This window comes from Equus asinus, chromosome 7, assembly GCF_041296235.1.
Source record: "Equus asinus isolate D_3611 breed Donkey chromosome 7, EquAss-T2T_v2, whole genome shotgun sequence".
Classification (NCBI taxonomy): Eukaryota; Metazoa; Chordata; class Mammalia; order Perissodactyla; family Equidae; genus Equus; species Equus asinus.
In genome coordinates, this window is record NC_091796.1 from 41,342,036 (window position 1) to 41,363,469 (window position 21,434).

The window sequence follows — 21,434 nt, forward strand, 5'->3', positions numbered from 1 at the left end:
GAATTGTCCTTGGCTAGACATTCTCTGGTCTTTTATAATAGTCATCTAATATAAGTTAATGTGAAACTACAAGTGCTTAATGTTATTTCATTAATACCTTATAACATAGGTATAAATTTATAATTATAAAATTATACATAGGGGCTGGCCCCGTGGCCAAGTGGTTAAGTTCACGTGTTATGCTTCAGCTGCCCAGGATTTTGCCAGTTCGGATCCCTGGTGCGGATATGGCACCGCTTATTGGGCCATGCTGAGGTGGCGTCCCACGTAGCACAACCAGAGGCACTCACAACTAGAATATACAACTGTGTACTGGGGGGCTTTGGGGAGAAGAAGAAGAAGAAAAAAAAAAAAAGATTGACAACAGTTGTTAGCTTAGGTGCCAGTCTTTAAAAAAAAAAAAAATTGCACAGTGTACCTGCAAATTGAAAATTTGCAAATAGGTGAAATCTTATAAATGTATAGCAAAGCATTTCTGATTTTATGTTACTTAAGCTTTTTCATTTTTATATACAGTCTGATAAATACTGCATTTAAACCATTTAGGTAGAGGCATTAGTAGCAGCTATATGAGAGAAAGTAGTTTAGCACTGAAAAGAAGAGCTTATCTACTATAACATAATATATGCATAGTCTATAAAAGCAGCCCTAAAAATGATAGGCATTGGAGAAAAATAGAGTTGGGATAGTCCTCTTAAAACCTATGTATCTTTGTAACCAGAGCATAAAAGTTTCTGTACCTTGGGAGATGATCTGTATAGTCTAGTGAGGCAGCTCAGCATGACTAGTATTTACCTCAAGGAATAAAAAAATACATAAAGCCAGTATGTAAATACTGGCTGGGGATAGGGATGGGCAGGAGGAGCTCTTAACGAGTGGAGTTACCATGGAGGTGAGTGTGGAAGGAAGTGCAACCTGCCTTGAGCCAAGAGCTGTGCAAGGCTGGAGGTGCACTTCTCTGGAGAGAGAGTCTACACACACCAAAGTGTAGGCATTCATTTTTTATTTTCTTAACATACAGGTGAAAATAGTTCCTGATTGTACAACAGCTGGCTAAGCTCAGGGCTTTTTCCTTTCCTGCTGAAGGTTATAATTCTGTTTCTGCTATTTTTGATGCCCTTGCCTAAGAAAAATTGTTTATAAATGAATACAGATTTATTTGTACTGATACCACTTTCCTATGTACCATTCACATATTAGCTAATTAATACGGTCAAAATGTGTTGTAGAACAGACTATATTGTCTGCCTTTTTAGATGAAAATTATAGAAGATATTTAGTTCTGATAACTAGAAAGTTAAAATATATGTCATAGAAAAACCAGTAATAGGGACTTTTGGAGAAATACAAATTTTTTTGTAGTTTAATTTGCTCTGGTGGTCTAGCTGTTAAGATTTGGTGCTCTCACTGCTGCAGCTGCAGCTGGGGTTCGTTTCCCAGTCAGGGAACCACACCACCTGTCTGTCACTTGTCATACTGTGGTGAGTATATGTTGCTGTAATGCTGAAAGCTATGCCACTAGTATTTCAGATACTAGCAGGGTCACCCATCGTGGACAGGTTTCAGTGGAACTTCCATTGTCTGATAGAGTGCCGGAAGATGAAAGGATGGCACAAAAAGACTAAGAAGGATTCCTCTCTGCCGTACACAGGGTTGCTAGGAGTTGTAATAGACTCAACAGCACACTAACTGAAGATTAGGTAGATTACTCCAGTTCTTAATGAAAATCTTCGTAAAATGTAGTAATCCATTTAGACTGTAAGAAATGATTTAACGATTACCGAAGATTGTGCAGTAACTTGGGGTGATCATTCTGAACGTTCTTACTGTATCTGTAGAAATTGTCAATTTATGTGTATATTGATATTTCTTGTACAATTAAATTGGAAAATAACTTGGAATTTGGGGCATATTTTTCTTACAGGATTTTTTCCTAGTACACTTTTATTGATTGTATATACATTTAGTAAATATAATGTATTTTTTGTACAATATTATTCAGTAATTCAATGTACATTAGATACTTTTTGTACAATATAGAACCCTATATATATTCATTATGTGTATTACTTAAAATATGAATAGTTAAGAATACATGATGTTTCAGAGCTGTAGAATATTTCATTACATGAATATGATGTATTTTCATTCAGTTTATTCAATAAATTTTGGAGCAGACACTGTGCTGAGTACTCAGGATGCAGAAGTATTCTGAAACATATGGTTTATATTATCATGTAACTTTTAGTCTGTCAGGTAGTATCCCAGTTTTTACGTAATTAGAATTATTTCTGTATTTTTTTTTTCTATTTTAAAAAATGTTGCAGAGAAATATGTTTATTCGTCCTGAAAGTGGATTGGCGTTAACAATTCCCCCACCCCCTTTTATGAAAGTTCCAACTATTTCTAGTTAAATTTTTATTAAAACTTTGTCTAAGTGAGACTACAAGTATGGATATAATAGGATATTTTACTAAGAAGCCAAAACCTGTATTTTCATCTTCATTTCTAAATCCTTTAACACCATTGTATATTATTTGAATTATTAACAATAGAATGGGTTTTAAAATGAAATAAGAAGGCCTAGAAAATTGACTGTAATATAGATCTAAGAAATGGTCTTTGTGCCCTCTGTATGATATAGGATATAAACTGTAGAGTGTGTAAATAGCTGAAAATATTTATACTGCAAGCTGTTGTGACCTTTGTTTTCAAATTTGGAAGCCAATAAATTGGAAAGAGATGTACTTTATTTTGTCTCTCTCTGTATGATCCTATCATTGTTTTATTCTCTACTCATTGAGGAATATGGAAGAAGAGGGAGGAGATGGTAGCAGAAATCTTAAGCCAGGCTCACTTGGTAGTTATATCCTGTAACTGAAAGTGTTTACTAGGTCTTCTTGAAAATCTCATTTAAATATTGAATGATGGACTTTGGAATTTAACTAGAGAATTTTAAAACTAAAAGCCTGTAAATGTATGTTTCAAGTCCACATTAGGCTATACATGCATTTTTATACATGTGCTTATATAAAATACCCCAGCAAACTTCATTCCAGTTTTTAGGCTTCTGAGTGCTAAACTACAAGAATATTTCTCCTTTTGAAATCGTATAAATAATGTCTTTTCCTCTAGGAAATGGCAGCAGTATCAGCTTTTCTTCAGCCAGGAGCACCTAGGCCGTATCCTGCACATTACATGGATACAGCAATCCAGACATACAGGGATATCTGCAAGTAGGTGACTAGAATATTTATGTCCTGTCCATTTAGAGGTACATTTGACATTCATATTGTTATTAGATATAAATGGTTCTATGTTTTTCATACTTTAGATAAGCTCGCAAATCAAGTTAATATAGTCAGAGACAAGGTGAGGTGATCTTACAAAATTAGTCTTTTTATGTCCTCCTTTCCTTTCCTATTGTGTTTGGGTTTGTGGTTAGGAATTTGTTTTAGGTAAGGTTGAGGTTATATGTTATATTGAGGGTGGTTTTTATTTTGGGGCCATCTCTAACCTTAACTACTGTTAAGCCAAGAGTTAGTAATTTTGAGCTTTGCTTGTGAAATAGGCAAAACACAAGGGGCTAAATCGTAGTCCAGGGAAGCAAAGGAGAAGTCTTTTGTACACACAGTGAGTTCTGGTGGAACTCCTAGGAGTTAGAACTCAGCACCTGTGAGGAGACTGTGGTCTGGTCCAGAAGTGGTCCAAGGAGGCGTCATGGAGTGTTTGAGGATAGACCTTGAAAGAAAGGTGGCTGGAATTTTATAGCTGTGAAAATGTTTCGGGAATGATGATTTGGCAGGAATAATATTTTGGATGTAGCATTACTGGTGAAAGAGAATAGAGTCCTGGCTAGGTTAGAGGGTTTATGTATATGGAAAGGTGTTTTGAGAAAAATCAGTGTGGGGAACCTAACTCTCACTACTGTATTTTTAATTTGTGGTTAAGATTTATGTAGTGGTAAATGGGGAGTTACTGAATATTTGAGTAGAGCCTTGACGTAATGAAAGTTACTTTTCAGAAAGATTAATCTGACTTTTCTGTGTAGAATGGATGGGTTGGAAGACAGATATACAGGCAATTTGTCTCATAGTATTCTTGAAGTAGAAATAGCAGTCGTAGCAATGTGTTTACAACACAACACTGATGTTAATAATTAACATTTATTGAGTGCTCGGCATTTACGACTGTGCCAAAGTATTTCACAAAATCAATCTTTACCATAGGCCTATGAAATGGTGGATACTATTATTATCCCCATTTTACAGATGAGGAGATGGAAACTTCAGAGTTTAACTTGCCCAAAGGCATGCAGCTCATAAATGGGGGAGCCAGTGTCAAATCCTACCTCTTCTACTTTATATAATCTACTTGAGAATGTATTTGGAGATTCTGGCAGGAGATAACAGCCTCCTGTGAAAGAGGAACCCTTGAAGGATTCTGAAAAGGAGAGATTTGAAAGCTGGAAAAACTATAAAAACTATGCGCGTGGGGTATCAAGGAAGCCAGAGTAGTAAAGGAGTTTTAAGAAGTTTGAGCATTCTGTCTTTGAGAAGATTTTCCTTGTTTTCATGAAACTCAAAGAGTTTTGGGAGAGATGCACATGGAATGATGCAAAAGAAAAGGGATGACACCTAGTGACCCAGGTAGCCAAATAAGCCTTGGCAATCCGTCTTTGTCCTCCTGTCCAAAACACACTATGTGCTTTTTCTAAATACACACTTACTGTCATGCATTTACCTTATAATCTTCATTCTAAGTTGGTAAGATGTACCATCAATTTAATAGATATTTTGGGATAAAGTAGAAACATTAATTATCCATATCAATTTTAAGAAGCTCCCTGATCTCAGAAGTACTAAAATATAAATAAATTTTCTTAAAATACAGGAAATAAATATTACTTTTGCAATGCCCTCTTAGAATGCCAGGCTCCTTTTAACTGAGGGGATCCTATTTATCCTTAAAAGATTTTGTTAAATTTCTTTTCTTTTATGCATCTATCCCTTCCCTCCTGTCTCTCCCCAGATCATAGTGAAGGTCAGTCATACCCTGGTCATTTTCTGTTTCATATCAGTTTCTACTTTTAGGTAGGGATTGTGTCATAGAAATACTTGGATCCTTAGCACTTCACTGCCTGACACAAATGATTTTTTTAAATGTTGCTCGAATAAACAAGTTAATAACATCCTGGGCTTGGTAGCCTTGTGATTTAATGACTGACCCATGGGGAAATAGGTGAGGAATCAAAGATAAATAAGTAAAACAATAGTGTTAAGATTTAAGAGAGTTTATAAAGTTTACTAAAGAAAACTTTAAGAACTGAGTATATGTGAGTAGGTTCTGGCAACTAGGAGTTAATCTTTTGTGTTCATCAGGCATTCTTAGAAATTCGTAAATACTAACCCTCTAAGAAAAATCGTAACTTATAGAAAGTTTATGGCAGATTACTGCAATAATTTTTGAAAGTAGTAAATTGTATTTTAAAAATAGCACTGTTTAGAATGGCCTTCAAGTTAGTAGTCTTTTGTTGTAATTTTAAAATCAAGTGGTATTTTTTTGATATAAGGATACACGGTAAAAAGAAAAACTTGGCTGCTATTTCCCAAAAAGGATTCCAGCTTGTAATTTCACAGTAAGAATGTTTTCATTTATTTTTATTATTTTTAAGAATGAATAATTCAATTCTAGATTATTGATGGTAGTAGTCTACAAAGAAAAATCAACTAATTGTGTGTTTTTACAAAGAGGATTTTGCTCAGGAATGAATCAGGCAATACTGGCCCCATGCCATATCCGGCTGAAACACCTCAGTGAAAGTACCAGAGGGAAAACACCCAAATAGTTCTAAAAGTAGCCAGTATGAAACACAGAGTTTGCAGTGAGGAAGGAGAAAGAAATATGGGTGAAATGTTTATATCCCTTCCTGTTGAAAGCAAGTTTTATTTGTTAACTAGCTGCTGGTTTAGAGATACCAGTTAGGTTCTAGCTTTTTACATACAGGAAATGTAACTTTGCTTTGTATTCTTACTGCAAAATTATGATAAAAGTTTTGATGAGTTATGAGAATTCTTTGGAGTTTTTTTATTTAACCTTTTATTAAGTGGAAAATAAGGACATGGATTTCTTTTTACTCGAAAACTAGAATTGGAAACTTTGGTTGAATGCATGGTTACTATGACGTACTAAGATATTATTGTAGTGCTAATTACACTCTTTTTTCTTTAGGAATATGGTATTGGCTGAAAGATGTGTATTGCTTAGTGCTGAAATATTAAAAAGCCAAGGCAAATACTCAGAGGCTGCAGCTCTCCTAATACGGTTGACCAGTGAGGTACTGAAACTGTGTAGTATTTGCCTTAACTAGTATTGTTTCATAATTTTTTAAGAATTTCTTTTTTCTTGAGTGTGCAAAACATAAAATTAGAGGAGAATCTCCCTTTGGGAATTTATAACATGGCTATTTTAGTAATTTGTTGAATTAATTTTAAATGCAGTATTTTATAAACTGAATTTATTTTATTTACAGATTTTAAGCCTATATTATTATTAACCACAAACATGTATTGTGCATCTTCTGTGAATTAGGTTTTGACTTAAGCATAACAATATTTAAAGCAACATGCATGTGCATCATTCCTTATATAAAATTGATACTTAAAATCACTCAGGAAGTTTTAATCTTATTTTCACTAGTTTGAACTTATTAAAAAAATCATCTTAAGCATTTAAAAAATCTGTATTATGAATATTTCAAAAGGGAGAAAAAGTAATTCACTTATAGTTGCCCTTGAAGGTTTACAACAGACATTATTAAGTTGCATTGACTCAGACTTGTAAAGAATGGTAGTAATTTTGTAAGTATGGTTAAAGACAAATTTTTTTAGATGAATGCTCAAGAACAAAAGAACAAAATCAAACATCTCCTTTGTTTGCCCCTTAAATGTTAATGTACCCTAAGGTTTTAATGCTTTGGTCACCGTACTTTTTTACTGTACACATTTTTTTTGGGTCATCTGTTCACAGTCATGATTTTCACTCTCAAATTGTCTCCAGCCTTGACTTCTCCTGAGCTTTAGGTTTGTATAGCCAACTGTCTTAGATTTATCTACTTCGGTGTTTCCAGTGCACCTTTAATCCACATATCAATAGCTACCTTACATGGGGGCTGGCTGCGTGGCCTGCTAGTTAAGTTTGCTTGCTCCACTTGGGCAGCCTGGGGTTTTGCCCATTCAGATCCCGGGCATGGACCCAGCACTGCTCATCAAGCCATGCTGAGGCGGCATCCCACATAGAGCCAGAAGGACCTACAATTAGAGTATACAACCATGTACTGGGGGCCTTTGGGGAGAAAGAAAGAAAAAAACAAGTAACAAACTTTCTTACATTATGAGATCTGAATGTGATCTTAAATTATGTTGTAATCAGCTAGCTGCTCATTTGCTCAAGGCAGAAACTGCTTGAGATGCTCCCATATTTTCCTATCCGGTCAGTAACACAAGTAGGGGGATTTTTTTTACCTTCTTAAACAGTTTTCTTTTTATATCTCCAACTTTTTACTTATCTCTCTCTCTTTTTTTTTAAACCCCTCCTTCTGTCCTGCTTCACGTTTTTCATGTTCTTTTCCTGGACTGTGGCCCTTTTTCCTCTTTCTTCACTTAATTTACTGATCCTGGTGTCAGTCATATCCTTCAGGTAGTCATCTGCAGTACCCTAGGTTGTCCTAAGTGTCTCTGTCCTGCCCTCTCTTATATGCTGTAAGACGTGACAAGTCTTAACAAGCCTAATGCTAGGCTTGGCACATGGTATATGATTTATAAATGTTTTTTGATCTGAACCATTGATTATTCTAAAAAGGCTTCTGTAGGAGATAGTTAACTAAGCTAAGGGATGGTTTAAAAAATGTTTTATAATGCATACTGCCTCAACACTGACCAGTATGAGCAATTGCCAGACATAAACTATTTGGTATAGATGAATATAGGCTCCTGAGTATGTTGATGTTCTGTATTATAATAAATAATCTTAACTTGGGTTTGAATATATTGCTCTGTTTTCCACCTAGAGATTATCAGTGAATATAAAAGGAATTTATGGTTTAGGAGCTTGAATAGAATTTCTTTAGAGCAAATTCTTCTGTCTGCATTGTAACCTTGTTATTTTCTGTCATTGTTCTCTTTCATTACAACTCTTTGTTTTCACTTTTTTTCCCCCGAACCTGGATGATTTATTTTATCATGAAATTCTAGGAAACTTATTATCGTTTGTTGCTTTGGGGTGAGACGGCAGGGGCTAGTGGTGGTACATTTCCCAAGAAATGGCCTTTTCTGCTGTACCTTTCAGATATTTCTTTGAGATAACGTGAAAGCTAAGACTACTAGGCATAATGTGTATAAATCTATGTTAAATTTTAGCGAATGATTATATTTATGTATTTTGTTAACTAGAAAGGCTGTGTAATATTGTGAAAAATGCACTCATCTTGAGGATAGGGAACTGAGTTACATACTGTTGGCATTCATGAATTGTTTTTCCTAGGTTTTCCTGTCTCATAGCAAAAGACAGCTGTGAGGCCTGAGGAAATAGAGTTGTGCTTTGACTTTATTTTTTGGACTGCAAATTTATGAGCGAGTGGATCTTATTCTTGTGTTAGCCCCTGGGGTTCTCAGCATGACAGAGCAAACCTAGCTTAACGATAAAACATGCCACATTGGGGGCTTGCCCCATGGCTCAGTGGTTAAGTTCGCACACTCCGCTCAGGCGGCCCAGTGTTTCGTTGGTTTGAATCCTGGGTGCGGACATGGCACTGCTCATCAAACCATGCTGAGGCAGCGTCCCACATGCCACAACTAGAAGGACCCACAACGAAGAATATACAACTATGTACTGGGGGGCTTTGGGGAGAAAAAGGGAAAAAATAAAATCTTAAAAAAAAAAAAAAAGTGCCACATTTCCCACCACATTATAGTATGTTTGCCTTTGGTGCTTAAGACATGATGCTTTTCCTGTACCTGTGTCTGTGTTTCTGTGTTGGACATTTATTCTGGTCTTATAGCCCATTTTGTCTGTTACTGCATTTCAATACAATAAATCAGTTTCTCAAGGATAGTAATAGTAGCAGTTTTTGTACGTTTCTCCAGCTTGGGAGGAACTGTTTCTGTGGTAAATTGATCAGCTTTCCTGTTAACGTCACAATTATGCAAAGAAAAACTTTTGGAGCTGTCCTTGAGCTTTGATTCAGTTAAGTTTGTGCAACTGTGTTTTTATGGGAGTGTTTATTGAAGCCCTTTCTTCAGATGATTTTTCCCCCTATTTTTATCCTCATATTTTAAGTTAATGTTGCCTTTTCAGCTTTTGTTAAAATTATATCTTGGTTGTGGGCAAAGTTCATAGGCTAGAGTTCTTGTTGAAGTGGTATCACAGGTTTTTTTCCTTAGTTCCATATAGAGCATATATAATAGGCTTATCATATCATAGATATGAACTACCACTAAAATAAAATTTTATTCTTCAACTCATTCAAAGCCTCTGCTTTCTGGATAAAGCTATCACTTTGTGAAATTCTTTCATTTTTCTTCCATCAACACTGATGGGAGTTGTCAGTCTTTTCAGGGCCATTTTTTTGTTTCAAAGCAATGCTTTTTCTACTTTAGGTGTCACTATAAGAGACAGGGACTAATGAAGAGCAAAGTTGCAGTGAGATGAATGTAGGGTGTTCAGCTCTGCAAATTGGTGCTTTCTCAAACAGCTGGATGCAAGAGTCTAATTTTGCTTCAGCTAAATTAATATATGCCATGGACTTCCAGATCTCTCCTGAGTTATTCAGTCCTTGAGTGTTAACTTTGAGAATGCTGAGAGTTTGCTCTGCTGCTTCTCAGCTGGATTGTACATGAGAATCATTTATGCACCATCAAAGATATCCAGGCTATATTCCTTATCTTAATAAGAATGTCCTGGATTGGGGCTGGCCCAGTGGCATATTGGTTAAGTTCGTGTGCTCCACTTTGGTGACACGGAGTTCACGGGTTCAGATCCCGGGCGTGGACCTTTGCACTGCTTATCAAGATATGCTCTGGTGGCATCCCACGTACAAAATATAGGAAGATTGGCACAGATATTACCTCAGTGACAATCTTCCTCAAGCAAAAAGAGGAGGATTGACAACAGATGTTAGCCCAGGGCCAATCTTCCTCACCAAAAAAAAAAAAAAGAGAGAGGGAGAGAGAATGTCCAGGATTGATGCCTGTCCAAGTGTTGCAGTTTAATGACGTTTCATAGGTAATTAAAGAAATAAATATGTTTTTATACTGTATATATGTGCATGCGTGTGCTAGCAATAAACTTAAGAAATTTATAGGACTTAAAGAAAAAAACTGAAACTCTATTGAGAAGCCCAAATAAAATTCCAAAATAGAAGTAATTATAATTACCTGCTCTTGATATTGAAATGTATCATAAGGCTACAGAAATTAAAACTGTTTACGGTGATAAGAATAGACAGACTAGTGAAATAGAATGAGAATTTAACTACTACATATGATTAGATGTCCTTTAAAATTCATGGGGAGTGTTACGTTATTTGCTGAATGATATGTGACATCTAACTAGTTGTTTGGGGTTGGATTCCTTATCTTATTCATTACATGATAATATAATTATAGCTTGATTAAGTTATAATATGAAAAAACAAACCCCAAAAAACCTAGAAGAAATGTAGGGTTTTTTAAAATCTAGGAATGATAACATCCTTTTTTAGTTTGATGCAATATCTTGAAGCCATAAGGGCTAAGATGGTATGCTTGAGGACTAAAGAATAAACTCTTTCATGTCAAAAACTGGGAAATACTATTTGCAAATGTATGACAAAGGCCTAATATTGATTAAGTGTACAAAGGGCTCTTACAAACCAGATAATCACAAAAACCCATTCACAAAAGGATATAAACAGGCAATTCACAGAAAAAGTACAAAGACCCTTAAACATATGAAAGTTTAACAGCCTTACTATTAAGGAAATGTATGTTGAGAAACAAAATGTCATTTTTTTTCATTAAAGAGGTAAAAATTTTTGAAAATGATTTTTGGCTGAGTAAAGTGGAAAACATCCACTTTCATTCCCTGTTGATGACAATTTATATTGCTACTACTTTTTTTGTAGTAGTTTGGCTATATTGATTAGAATTTGAAGTATATGCATAGCTTTCATTAACTCTGGAAGTAGAAGTGATTCTACTTCCAGAAATGTGTCTAATATAAATCTTTGTATAATTACTCAAAAATGTTTTTACAAAGGTGTTTATTGAAACTTTTTTTGTAGTCACAAAAGTATGAAGCAGAATTAATCAATTGGAGACTCTATTAATAAATTATATTAAGAATACACTGTAGCTTCAAAAGAAATGAGAGATATAGATGTCTTGGAAAGATGTCCATGATATTAAGTTAAAAAAGCAAGGTAAAGAATGCTCTATATGATACAATTTGTGTATGAAAAAGTATGTGTATTTTTTAAAAATGTATTTAGTATATAAGCACAAATATGACATATATATAAAATATGGAGAGACAGAAATGACACACACTAATACTAAGCTTGTAACAATAGTTACTTCTTGCAAATCATATGAGACATGGAATGAGAAAGAAAGATGTTCAGTTTTTTTGTGTGAGGAAGATTGGCCCTGAGCTAACATCTGTTGCCAATGTACCTCTTTTTGCTTGAGGAAGATTGGTTTTTTTTTTTTTTGAGGAAAATTAGCCCTGAGCTAACTACTGCAAGTCCTCCTCTTTTTTGCTGAGGAAGCCTGGCCCTGAGCTAACATTCGTGCCCGTCTTCCTCTACTTTATATGTGGGAGGCCTACCACAGCATGGCTTTTACCAAGCGGTGCCATGTCCGCACCCAGGATCCGAACTGGCAAACCCCGGGCGGCCAAGAAGCGGAACATGCGAACTTAACAGCTGCGCCACCGGGCCGGCCCCTCCTGAGGAAGATTGTTGGTGAGCTAACATCTGTGCTAGTCTTCCTCTATTTTTTGTGGGATGCAGCCACAGTGTGGCTTGACAAGCAATGTGTAGGTCTGTGCCTGGGATCCGAACCTGTGAACCCCACGCTGCCGAAGTGGAGTGTGTGAACTTAACTACTATGCCACCCGGCTGGCGCCGGATGTTCACTTTTTTCCTTCAAACATTTATTCTTGAAAAAGAAAAGAATCTATATTAGTAATTTTTTAAAAACAAAACATTTTCTATAAAATAATAAGCTCCCTAACTCTCCCAAGTAATTCTTATACAAACCCTTGGTTAAGAACCACTTGCCAATTATATGTTCCTGATTTTTCCACTAACCAGCTTTTGGATCTTACTAGGAAAATCATTTGATCATTTAGTTTTTGTCATGAGGGGGTTGAAATAGGTAATAATACCTGCCATTTACTGAATGCTTTCTAGATTGTTTCGTCAGATCCTTTTCCGCTCTAATAGAATTTTATGATTGCTGTAGAGATAGTTATAATAATCAGTGGTCTATGAACGGTTTTTGATGTAACTATAATTTGTTGAAATTATTGCATTTAAAGTCAATGTTTTCTGTTTTCAACTTTCCGTGGGGAAAATAATGGCAGCAGAACACATGGAAGGGCATGGTAAGTTCAGCTTGAGAATAGCTGAAAACCTAGAGAAAGTTTTGGTGAAAATGTTGTTGATACTTGATCAGCAACCTTCAGTACTTTCTCAGTTATTTGTAAAATGATGGTGGCTCTTTCAGTTGAAAGGTTGTCCTTATGGATGAGGATGTAAATGCAGTATGTGTTTTTGTAGACACTGTTGTAAGAGTTGGTTGAAGTGGACACTAATTTGAGTTCTACCATTTACTAATAGCAGGTTATAATCCTTGAAAGGGAAGCCTTCTGAACTTGTTAATGAAGAGCAGTTATTTTGGCCCTGTTAAATTATAGCAAAAATTGAGAATTCTTTTTAAATACAATGAAGCTTTATAGAGGATAAAGTAGTAGATTGGATTATTTCATACTCTACACAGTTTGTTTTATCTTTCCTTTTGTCTTGGATGGATGGAAATATGTTATTGGATGTCACAGATAATTTCCAGAAGCAATTAGATTGGTGTAAATCTTATTTTTTTTTGGTGCTCTATTTTCTGGTTTATCTTTAATAAGTATACCTGTATTAAATTCCCAGTTTTTGTACTTTTTTGCCATTTGAAAACAGATTACATTTCTTCAGAGATTTATTACATGGTGCATATCATAAGCAGATGTTTGGCTTTATGAAAAGCAAAAGTAAATATTTCATGCTAGAGAATTTTTTGAAGGATTTAAAAAAAATTTGTTCTTATTGGAAGAAAGAATCATCAGGATTGGCTTGCCTCTTGATCTCTATCCTCAGATTCTCTTAAGTTAAACCTTGACTATGATTATGTATTATTTTAAGAAAGTAGATGTTTTTCCACCAATTATCTTTTCTCTTTAAATTTTATGAAACTAACCTTCTTTTCTTTTAAACCTTCAATAGGATTCTGATCTTCGAAGTGCACTTCTTTTGGAACAGGCGGCACATTGCTTTATAAACATGAAGAGTCCCATGGTTAGAAAATATGCGTTTCATATGATACTGGCAGGCCATCGGTTTAGTAAAGCAGGGCAGGTGAGTGCATTTTCTTTAAAAAGAAAATAATTTGTTATAACAAATTATTTAATTTTTATTTCTTATAATTTATTTATTTTATAAATGTATGTCATTTGTCAATTTTTTATGATTTACAGTTAATCCTAAAAATGGGAATAAATTTTCTTCCCAGATAAAGTGTTATTCTGGTAAGGGCATGAGATTTGGATTTAGACAAATCTGAGTTCAAATCTTGATCTTTTACCCACAGCTTGACTTTGGACAGGTTACTTCTCTGAGCCTCAGTTTTTTTATTTATAAAATTTGGAATTTTGCCCAAATTTTTGTCAGGTTAAACCAAATCATATATATGAAAGGCCAGATACACTGAATGCAATTTTAACTATTCTTGACAGTGGTTGAACTCTTCCTCTTTCAGCTCTGGTCTTCTCTGGTCTCTCAGAGTGTCTTATGATGCTATGTACTTATTATTTAATGAGTAGAGGTCTTCTGTCTCTTGTTCCTGGAATCAGTTGGTTTGAGAGATGTTTATTAATTTAGAGAGATTTCTCTAGCCCTGGCTGTCCCTTTAAACGTTAGTTGGCGCTTTGCTGGAGGCAGAGTGGTAGCAGCAGTGAGATGGTGGTTTACTGTATGTGCACACAGAAGTGTGGATTGAACAGTCATCTCTGGATTCCAGGGGCTGTGCTAGGAACTGAGCATGCACTCATAAAACCAACATGTCCTATCTCTAAAGGAGCTTTTTGTCTACTAGTAGGTGGAGTATTTTTTTTTAGTCAGTTAATATGAATTTTTATGAACATATTTAAATTTCTCAAAGTCTGTGCTAACCAAATCTTGCCAGTGTTTTAAATTATGTGTTATTTCAAAGGTACAAAGAAATAAAGTGTCCAAAAATTACTCTCAATTTCATGTAAAAATGCTATAATTTTAAAAACTAACATTTCAAGATTGAGTTCCTCTCTCTGTTTCTGGAAACTGGCAAGTTACAAAATTTGTGAACTTGCTTTATATTAAATATAAAGCTATAAAAATATTTATAAAATTAAATGTTTTTATAATAACTGATGTACCCATGAATTAGAATTTCGCAGGCTCTAAAGTGGGGAAAAAAATTAAAAACTGTAGCCATCATTTTTCACAGCCCTTCTTCATAGTAAGTGCAGATGCATCTGAAACATGTTGTCCCGTTTTTATCTTTGCTTAAAAGTGTTCTATTAAAAAATTTACAAAATGTATTAAGCATGTGGTTTCCTTTGCTTAGAAGGAAAATTATATATCCCATTAGGAATGGTCTGTTGTCTCTTATTAAAAATGTCATCCTTTTCCCACACCTTTGTCCACTTTTGTGAATGGTTTCATTTGTGAGAATGATGATGTCATGGGAACTGGAAACAGCTGCTTGTATTTACCTTCTGAAATTATAGGGCATATTGCTTCTAGGAAATGCATAGCAAGTTAAAAATGCTACATTTCTGGTAGGTTGAGGTACATTTGCTAGCTAGCCTAATTATCATCCCTTTAAATGTGGTTATCTCATAGAGTTAATGATTCCAGTATAGCTGGTTTTGCTATTTCTTGCACACACTCTATATTCCCCGAGCTCAGGAAGTCTTTCTCAGACAGTATGTAGAATCCTGAAAACATGACTAGAAATGCAGATTAGAAAAGCAAATACATGTCCTGTTGAAGCTGGTCAAGAATATCTATCTTTCTTGGAAGAGTAGGGCACTTAGAGCTCACACAATTCTGATTGAGGCCAAGTTGTTTCTGAGAAGCACCAACTTTTCATGACATTTCCATTAAAAACCAGGTGCATGTATTGGCAGGGATGAGTGAGGACAATAGAGTAGATTACATATATAGTACTGCCATTTCTCAGTCCTCATTGATTGAGAATTCACGCTGAATTGCTTATCTAGTCCCCGGAAATTTTTATAGTTCAATTTTTTTCATTAAAAATATCAGTAAGTAAAAGGCATTTAAAAAAGAGAACTAGCATTATAAAAGATTAAAATAAGTAAAAAAAAAATTTAAGAAAGTGCTGGAGAAGGTATATGTGTTTGTGTCCAGTATATCTGGGATAGTCTTTCTATTATTTCTTTAAAGGACAGACTTTAAATCTTTGTTACCTTTTAAATCTCTTTAGATGCTTTTCTAAGAAATGCTCAAAAATTCACTTGAACTCGATACTTAGACACATTCACTTGTTTTTCTGTATCTCTCAGTTTTTAACTCAGTATCTATGTTCCCTTACTAAATGCAATATGAAGATTAGGGTTTTTTTTTTAAAGGAACATCACTTAAAAATTATTTCAAAACAATCTCACACTTACAGAAAAGTTACAAGTACAGTTCAGAAACTTTTGCTTACCTGTGTTATTTGAGAGTTAATTTGTCACCCCGTGCCCCATTACCCCCAAATACCTTAGGACGTATTTCCTAGTTCATAGAAACAAGAACTTTTCTCCTGTATAACCATTATACAACAATGAGAATAAAGAACTTAGTACTAATACGGTACTACTATCCAATCCTCAGACCCCATTGAGGTTTGGACAGTTGTCCCATAAATGTCCTTTATAGCAGAAGAATCTGTTCAGAAGGATTCTTTCACTTTTATGACCTGGACACTTATGAGGATTACAGACCTTTATTTTATAAAGTGTCCCTCAATTTAGGTTTGTCTGATCTTTTCTCATGATGAGATTCAAATCAGGTATCTTTGTAGGATTATCACAAAAGGGAACTTGTGTGTTGTTCTTATTGCATGCTGTCAGGTGGCACATGATTTTGATTTGCTTTCATTATATCTTTATTAAGAAAACATTTCTTAAAAAAACAAACAATTTTGGCTATACATGATACAAAGTGTGTAATCTGGCCTGGGGAGGGAAGTGGGTACAAGAGTATACTCTGAAGCAAAAGGTTTAATGAAGAGAAGCCTCGTCCTTGGTACCAAATTCCTCCGCCCTTTGTTTTTGTTTTGGTGAGGAAGATTAGCCCTGAACTAACATCCACCACCAATCCTCCTCTTTTTGCTGAAGAAGATTGACCCTGAGTTAACATCCTTGCCCATCTTCCTTTACTTGAAATGTAGGACACCTGCCACAGCATGGCTTGATGAGTGATGCATAGGTCCATGCCCAGGACCTGAACCGGCAAACCCGAGGCTGCCAAAGTGGAGCTTGTGACCTTAACTGCTACGCCATGGGGCTGGCCCCTCCAAATCCCATTTTTGAAATGGAGGTTGTCTGGGTTCAGGGGGTGGCAGTGTTATGTAATTAATGCCAAAAGTCGACTCATGAGTGTGGCAGGATGCAGGAATGGGCAAAAGAAAAGAATTCCAAACTCTGTCACTACCAAACAAAACAGTAGTTTAAAAATGTGTATACATATATAAATATATATACACACATACACTGTACACTCACATATGCGGTTTTAGCACATACAGAGTATTTCCATTCAGCCTAATGCAGTGATATAAAGAGGGATGACCACAACAAAATTGAGACTTCATAAGATAGCTCTTAGTTACAAGTAACAACCAAGCCTCTGAGTAGTCCATGACTCCGTATACTACTGCTTTGGAATCTCCCAGATGGTTTTTCGAGAAGTCATTATTATAAAGCAGCTGCTTGCCTTTCTTTAGGACTTCTTGATTTTTAGTAATACTTGCAAAGGAGTTTTCGTAAATGTTAATTTCATTTTCCTCATCATTCTAGTTTCTGCTAGAGGAAAAACTAGGTACAAGTTACTTGTGTGTGTGTATATTTATTTTTTCCAGTCCAAGAGAAATGTGGATTGTAATACTGTTTTATTTTCTTACAGAAAAAGCATGCTTTACGCTGCTATTGTCAAGCCATGCAAGTTTACAAAGGAAAAGGCTGGTCTCTTGCAGAGGATCACATCAACTTCACTATTGGGCGCCAGTCCTATACTCTTAGGCAGCTGGACAATGCTGTGTCTGCTTTTAGGCATATATTAATCAATGAAAGTAAACAATCTGCTGCTCAACAAGGGGCCTTTCTCAGAGAATATCTTTATGTTTACAAGGTAAATACTTATTTTCAGGTGTAGATACTAAAATTATATTTAAATCAGCATTTTCAGCAAAAAGCATGTTGAGTACTATCTAGTAGGAGTCTAATAAAATGGTTTTGTTGGAATATATGTAATTATCTGTCATAATAAAATGTGGCCGGCTAGGCTTTTTGGTCATTGATCTGATTTGCATTGCCCTTCCACAGTTCTTTAAAAGAGAATTTTAATATTCTAATAAATACTTGGTTTGTGGTTTGTTCTTGGAATCTTAAAAAAAGAAAAGATGCCACAAGCTTTCTGGACTGTTTCTTCATTATGTTTTTTTTGAATCATAACTGATTTTATAACATATAGAGTCCTTTTACCATCCTTTGGAAAAAGTACATTCTCTCTTTTCCCTTTGAAAGGTAAGGAGGTACGGATCTGGGGGAAATAGATTATTCTAGTGTAACCCAGAAAAATTAATGGAAGTAAAAAATATTTCATTAATCAAGAGGATAGAAAATAAAAAGCATGGTTTTATGGAAAAATGAAAAGTCATTTTTTTCCTCAAAGCCTATGAATAGTGACTATTGTATCTGTCATGCAGAAAATAAGTACCCTTTTATAACTGTATTGATTTGAAATCGTATGTGTTAGAATTTTGGCAGATCAGGTGCTGTAGTGAGTCACAGGAAGCAAAATGCACTCCAAAATGATGTTTGAAGTTTAGCATTCAAAGAGAGCTAAGTAGCAGAGTATGCTTAGGAAGATTCTCTTGGGCCAGAATAAAGGAGATGTAAAGTTCTTCCCAGTTGTGAAATTTTATACACTGATGTATTAAGTAAAACTTAGTAATTCTTTATCTTAATATTCTAGCTTAACGTTTTTTGATACCTTGTGTATTAAAAAATGAAGAAGCAAATAGGCAAAAAATAGAGTTTTCTCAAAAATTCTTCTTCTTTTACTTCTGTGTTTCTCCTAGAACGTAAGTCAGCTATCACCAGATGGTCCTTTACCGCAGCTTCCTTTACCATATATTAACAGTTCAGCAACACGGGTTTTCTTTGGCCACGACAGACGACCAGCAGATGGTTAGTAAAGTTGTTACCTAGTGACTATTTTTTTTACTTTGTTTTTCTTTCTCCATTTAAAAAATAATGTTTGGTTATTAAAGAAAATTTGAAAATAAGCTACTTTATACCATGTCACCTGAAGATAACCACTACTTCAGTGTTTTTCCTTCCAGCCTTAAAGACCAAAAACAATAACAACAAACTAGCTGTAATTATAATGTCTTTTCTCTCATAATATAAAGAATGTTCATGTTATTACAGAATCTTGATAAACATTTTTTTTTTTAGTTTTATTTTCCCTTGTTCTCTCCAAAGCCCCCTGGTACATAGTTATATATTTTTAGTTGTGGGTCCTTCTAGTTGTGGCAAGTGGGACACTGCCTCAGCATGGCTTGATGAGTGGTGCCATGTCTGCACCCAGGATCCGAACCAGTGAAACCCTGGGCTACCGAAGCGGAGTGCGAGAACTTAACCACTCGGCTATGGGGCTGGCCCCCCGATAAGCATTTTTAATGGCTGTAAGATATTTCATTCAGTGCATATAAAGTATTTTAATATTAACTGGTTATACAGTTAGACTGTTTTCCATCTTTTTGCTTATATAAAATTATGTTGTGATGGACGTCTTTGTGGATAAAATTTGTTGTCTTTTTATTACTGAAATTTCACATGTACACAGAAGCAGAGAAGTATTGCCAATATTCTACTGTTCTTACTGTAAGACTTTTTAAAAGGATTATTTGCTTAGGATTGAGCCTTAGAATGACAGTACTGGGCCAAAAGTATAACTATTTTAAGGCTCTTGATGCATGTTAAAGTAAACTTTGTAATTCTAAGCATTTTTATATTTGAGCTTAATGTGTTTCTCCTTGAGATCTAATTTAGTATTTTATTAAAAATACTTAAGGCTGGCCCTGTTGCCTAGTGGTTAAGTTTGGTGCACTCTGCTCCTGCAGCCCAGGTTCAGTTCCCAGGTGCAGACCTACACCACTTGGTGGCCATGCTGTGGTGGTGACCCACATACAAAAAAGAGGAAGATTGACACAGATGTTAGTTCAGGGTGAATCTTCCTCAGTCAAAAAAAAAAAAAATCAGAATGTTTATAGCAGTATTATTTTTAATAGCAAAAAAAGTGAAACCATAGGAGGGAATGAATTGATAAATTTTTGTATATTCATGTAATGGATTTCTGCTATAGGACATGAGTAAACTAGTTCTGCATGTTTCACTATGGATAATACTCATAATGTTGAATGAAGAAAGTTACAGAATGATACATCAAATATAATTTCATTTATATAAATTTCAAACATACAAACTAATTCTGTGCATTGTATGTATACATTCCTATGTGGTAAAGTAAAAAAAAATATGGATGAGAACACTATACTTTAACTTCGGAATAGCTCTGGGGAGAAGTGGTGCCAGTGGAGATGAAGGAGAGCAGTAGGATTGGGGAGGGTTACATAGAGGATACCAACTGTGACATTTATTTTATAAAAAATATTTGGGGCGCTGGCCCCGTGGCCGAGTGGTTAAGTTCGTGCACTCCGCTGCAGGTGGCTCAGTGTTTCGTTGGTTCGAATCCTGGGTGTGGACATGGCACTGCTCATCTAAACCATGCTGAGGCAGTGTCCCACATGCCACAACTAGAAGGACCCACAACGAAGAATATGCAACTGTGTACCGGGGGGCTTTGGGGAGAAAAAGGGAAAAAATAAAATCTTTAAAAAAAAAATATTTGGGATCATATAGCAAAAGTTAACATTAAATTTAAATACACAAGTATTTGTTATTCTCCATGCTTTTTCCATATGTTTGCAGTATTTCATATAAAATTGTGGAAGACTGGGGAAAATATATTCTTTCAGAATGAGGAGGAGAAGAGCATCAATATTATAAGCAACTTCCAGTTAGACTAGGGTTAATAAGATGATCTTTTTCTCTCATATAATTGGAAATAGGCAAGAGCAAGTGTATATGTATATATATTTGGATACTTTAGATTTTTATTTAAAATATGTTTCATTTGAGGTCAGGTATTAATAAATGTGTATTTAATTTTGACACCTGTTTTTAGGTGAAAAGCAAGCAGCTACTCATATAAGTCTTGATCAAGAATATGACTCTGAATCCTCTCAGCAGTGGCGAGAACTTGAGGAACAAGTTGTAGCCGTGGTTAACAAAGGAGTAATTCCATCCAATTTCCATCCCACGCAATACTGTTTGAACAGTTATTCAGATAATTCAAGATTTCCCCTTGCAGTTGTAGAAGGTGAAATACTTGACTTTTTGTTCATGTTTTTTCTTTTGTTTATTTGTTTTACTTACAGCAGATTCAAGATAAATTTCTGTGTGCCAGAAATCACTGAAAGCTGAGGATACAAAAGTAAATTAGGAACTCATAATTTAATGAGCTGCATTTATAAAACCAAGCAATGGGGGCTCTAATACAGGTATATGCAATGTGCTCTTAGAATATAGAAGAGAGAATGACATTCTTTAGTACAGAGAAATTGGGAAAATCTCTAGAGAAGTTAATTTTAAAACTGAATCCTGAGTAAATGGACATTTACAAGGTGGTAAAAGACAGTCTAGGCAGAAATGCAGAGCTATGAAAGCAAGGTGTGTTCAAGGAATTGAAGTGTAGGATGATGTTAAGGGTTTATTAAAGTTACTAATTTAGG

At 35.1% G+C, this 21,434-nt stretch overlaps 1 protein-coding gene across 4 annotated transcripts in view; it reads left to right on the forward strand.

Annotated features, from left to right (window-relative positions):
* TRAPPC8 (trafficking protein particle complex subunit 8) overlaps nt 1-21,434 on the forward strand; it is an 82,178-nt gene that overhangs the window by 25,365 nt on the left and 35,379 nt on the right. For 2 of the 4 annotated variants that reach the window (XM_070513256.1, XM_070513257.1), the window contains exons 10-16: nt 3,136-3,236; nt 6,232-6,337; nt 12,625-12,645; nt 13,532-13,663; nt 17,480-17,704; nt 18,657-18,765; nt 20,828-21,022. In XM_070513256.1, the coding sequence (XP_070369357.1) occupies nt 3,136-3,236; nt 6,232-6,337; nt 12,625-12,645; nt 13,532-13,663; nt 17,480-17,704; nt 18,657-18,765; nt 20,828-21,022 (889 nt within the window). The remainder of the gene's footprint in view (nt 1-3,135; nt 3,237-6,231; nt 6,338-12,624; nt 12,646-13,531; nt 13,664-17,479; nt 17,705-18,656; nt 18,766-20,827; nt 21,023-21,434) is intronic. The other 2 variants (XM_070513258.1, XM_014845364.3) reach the window with 1 other exon arrangement.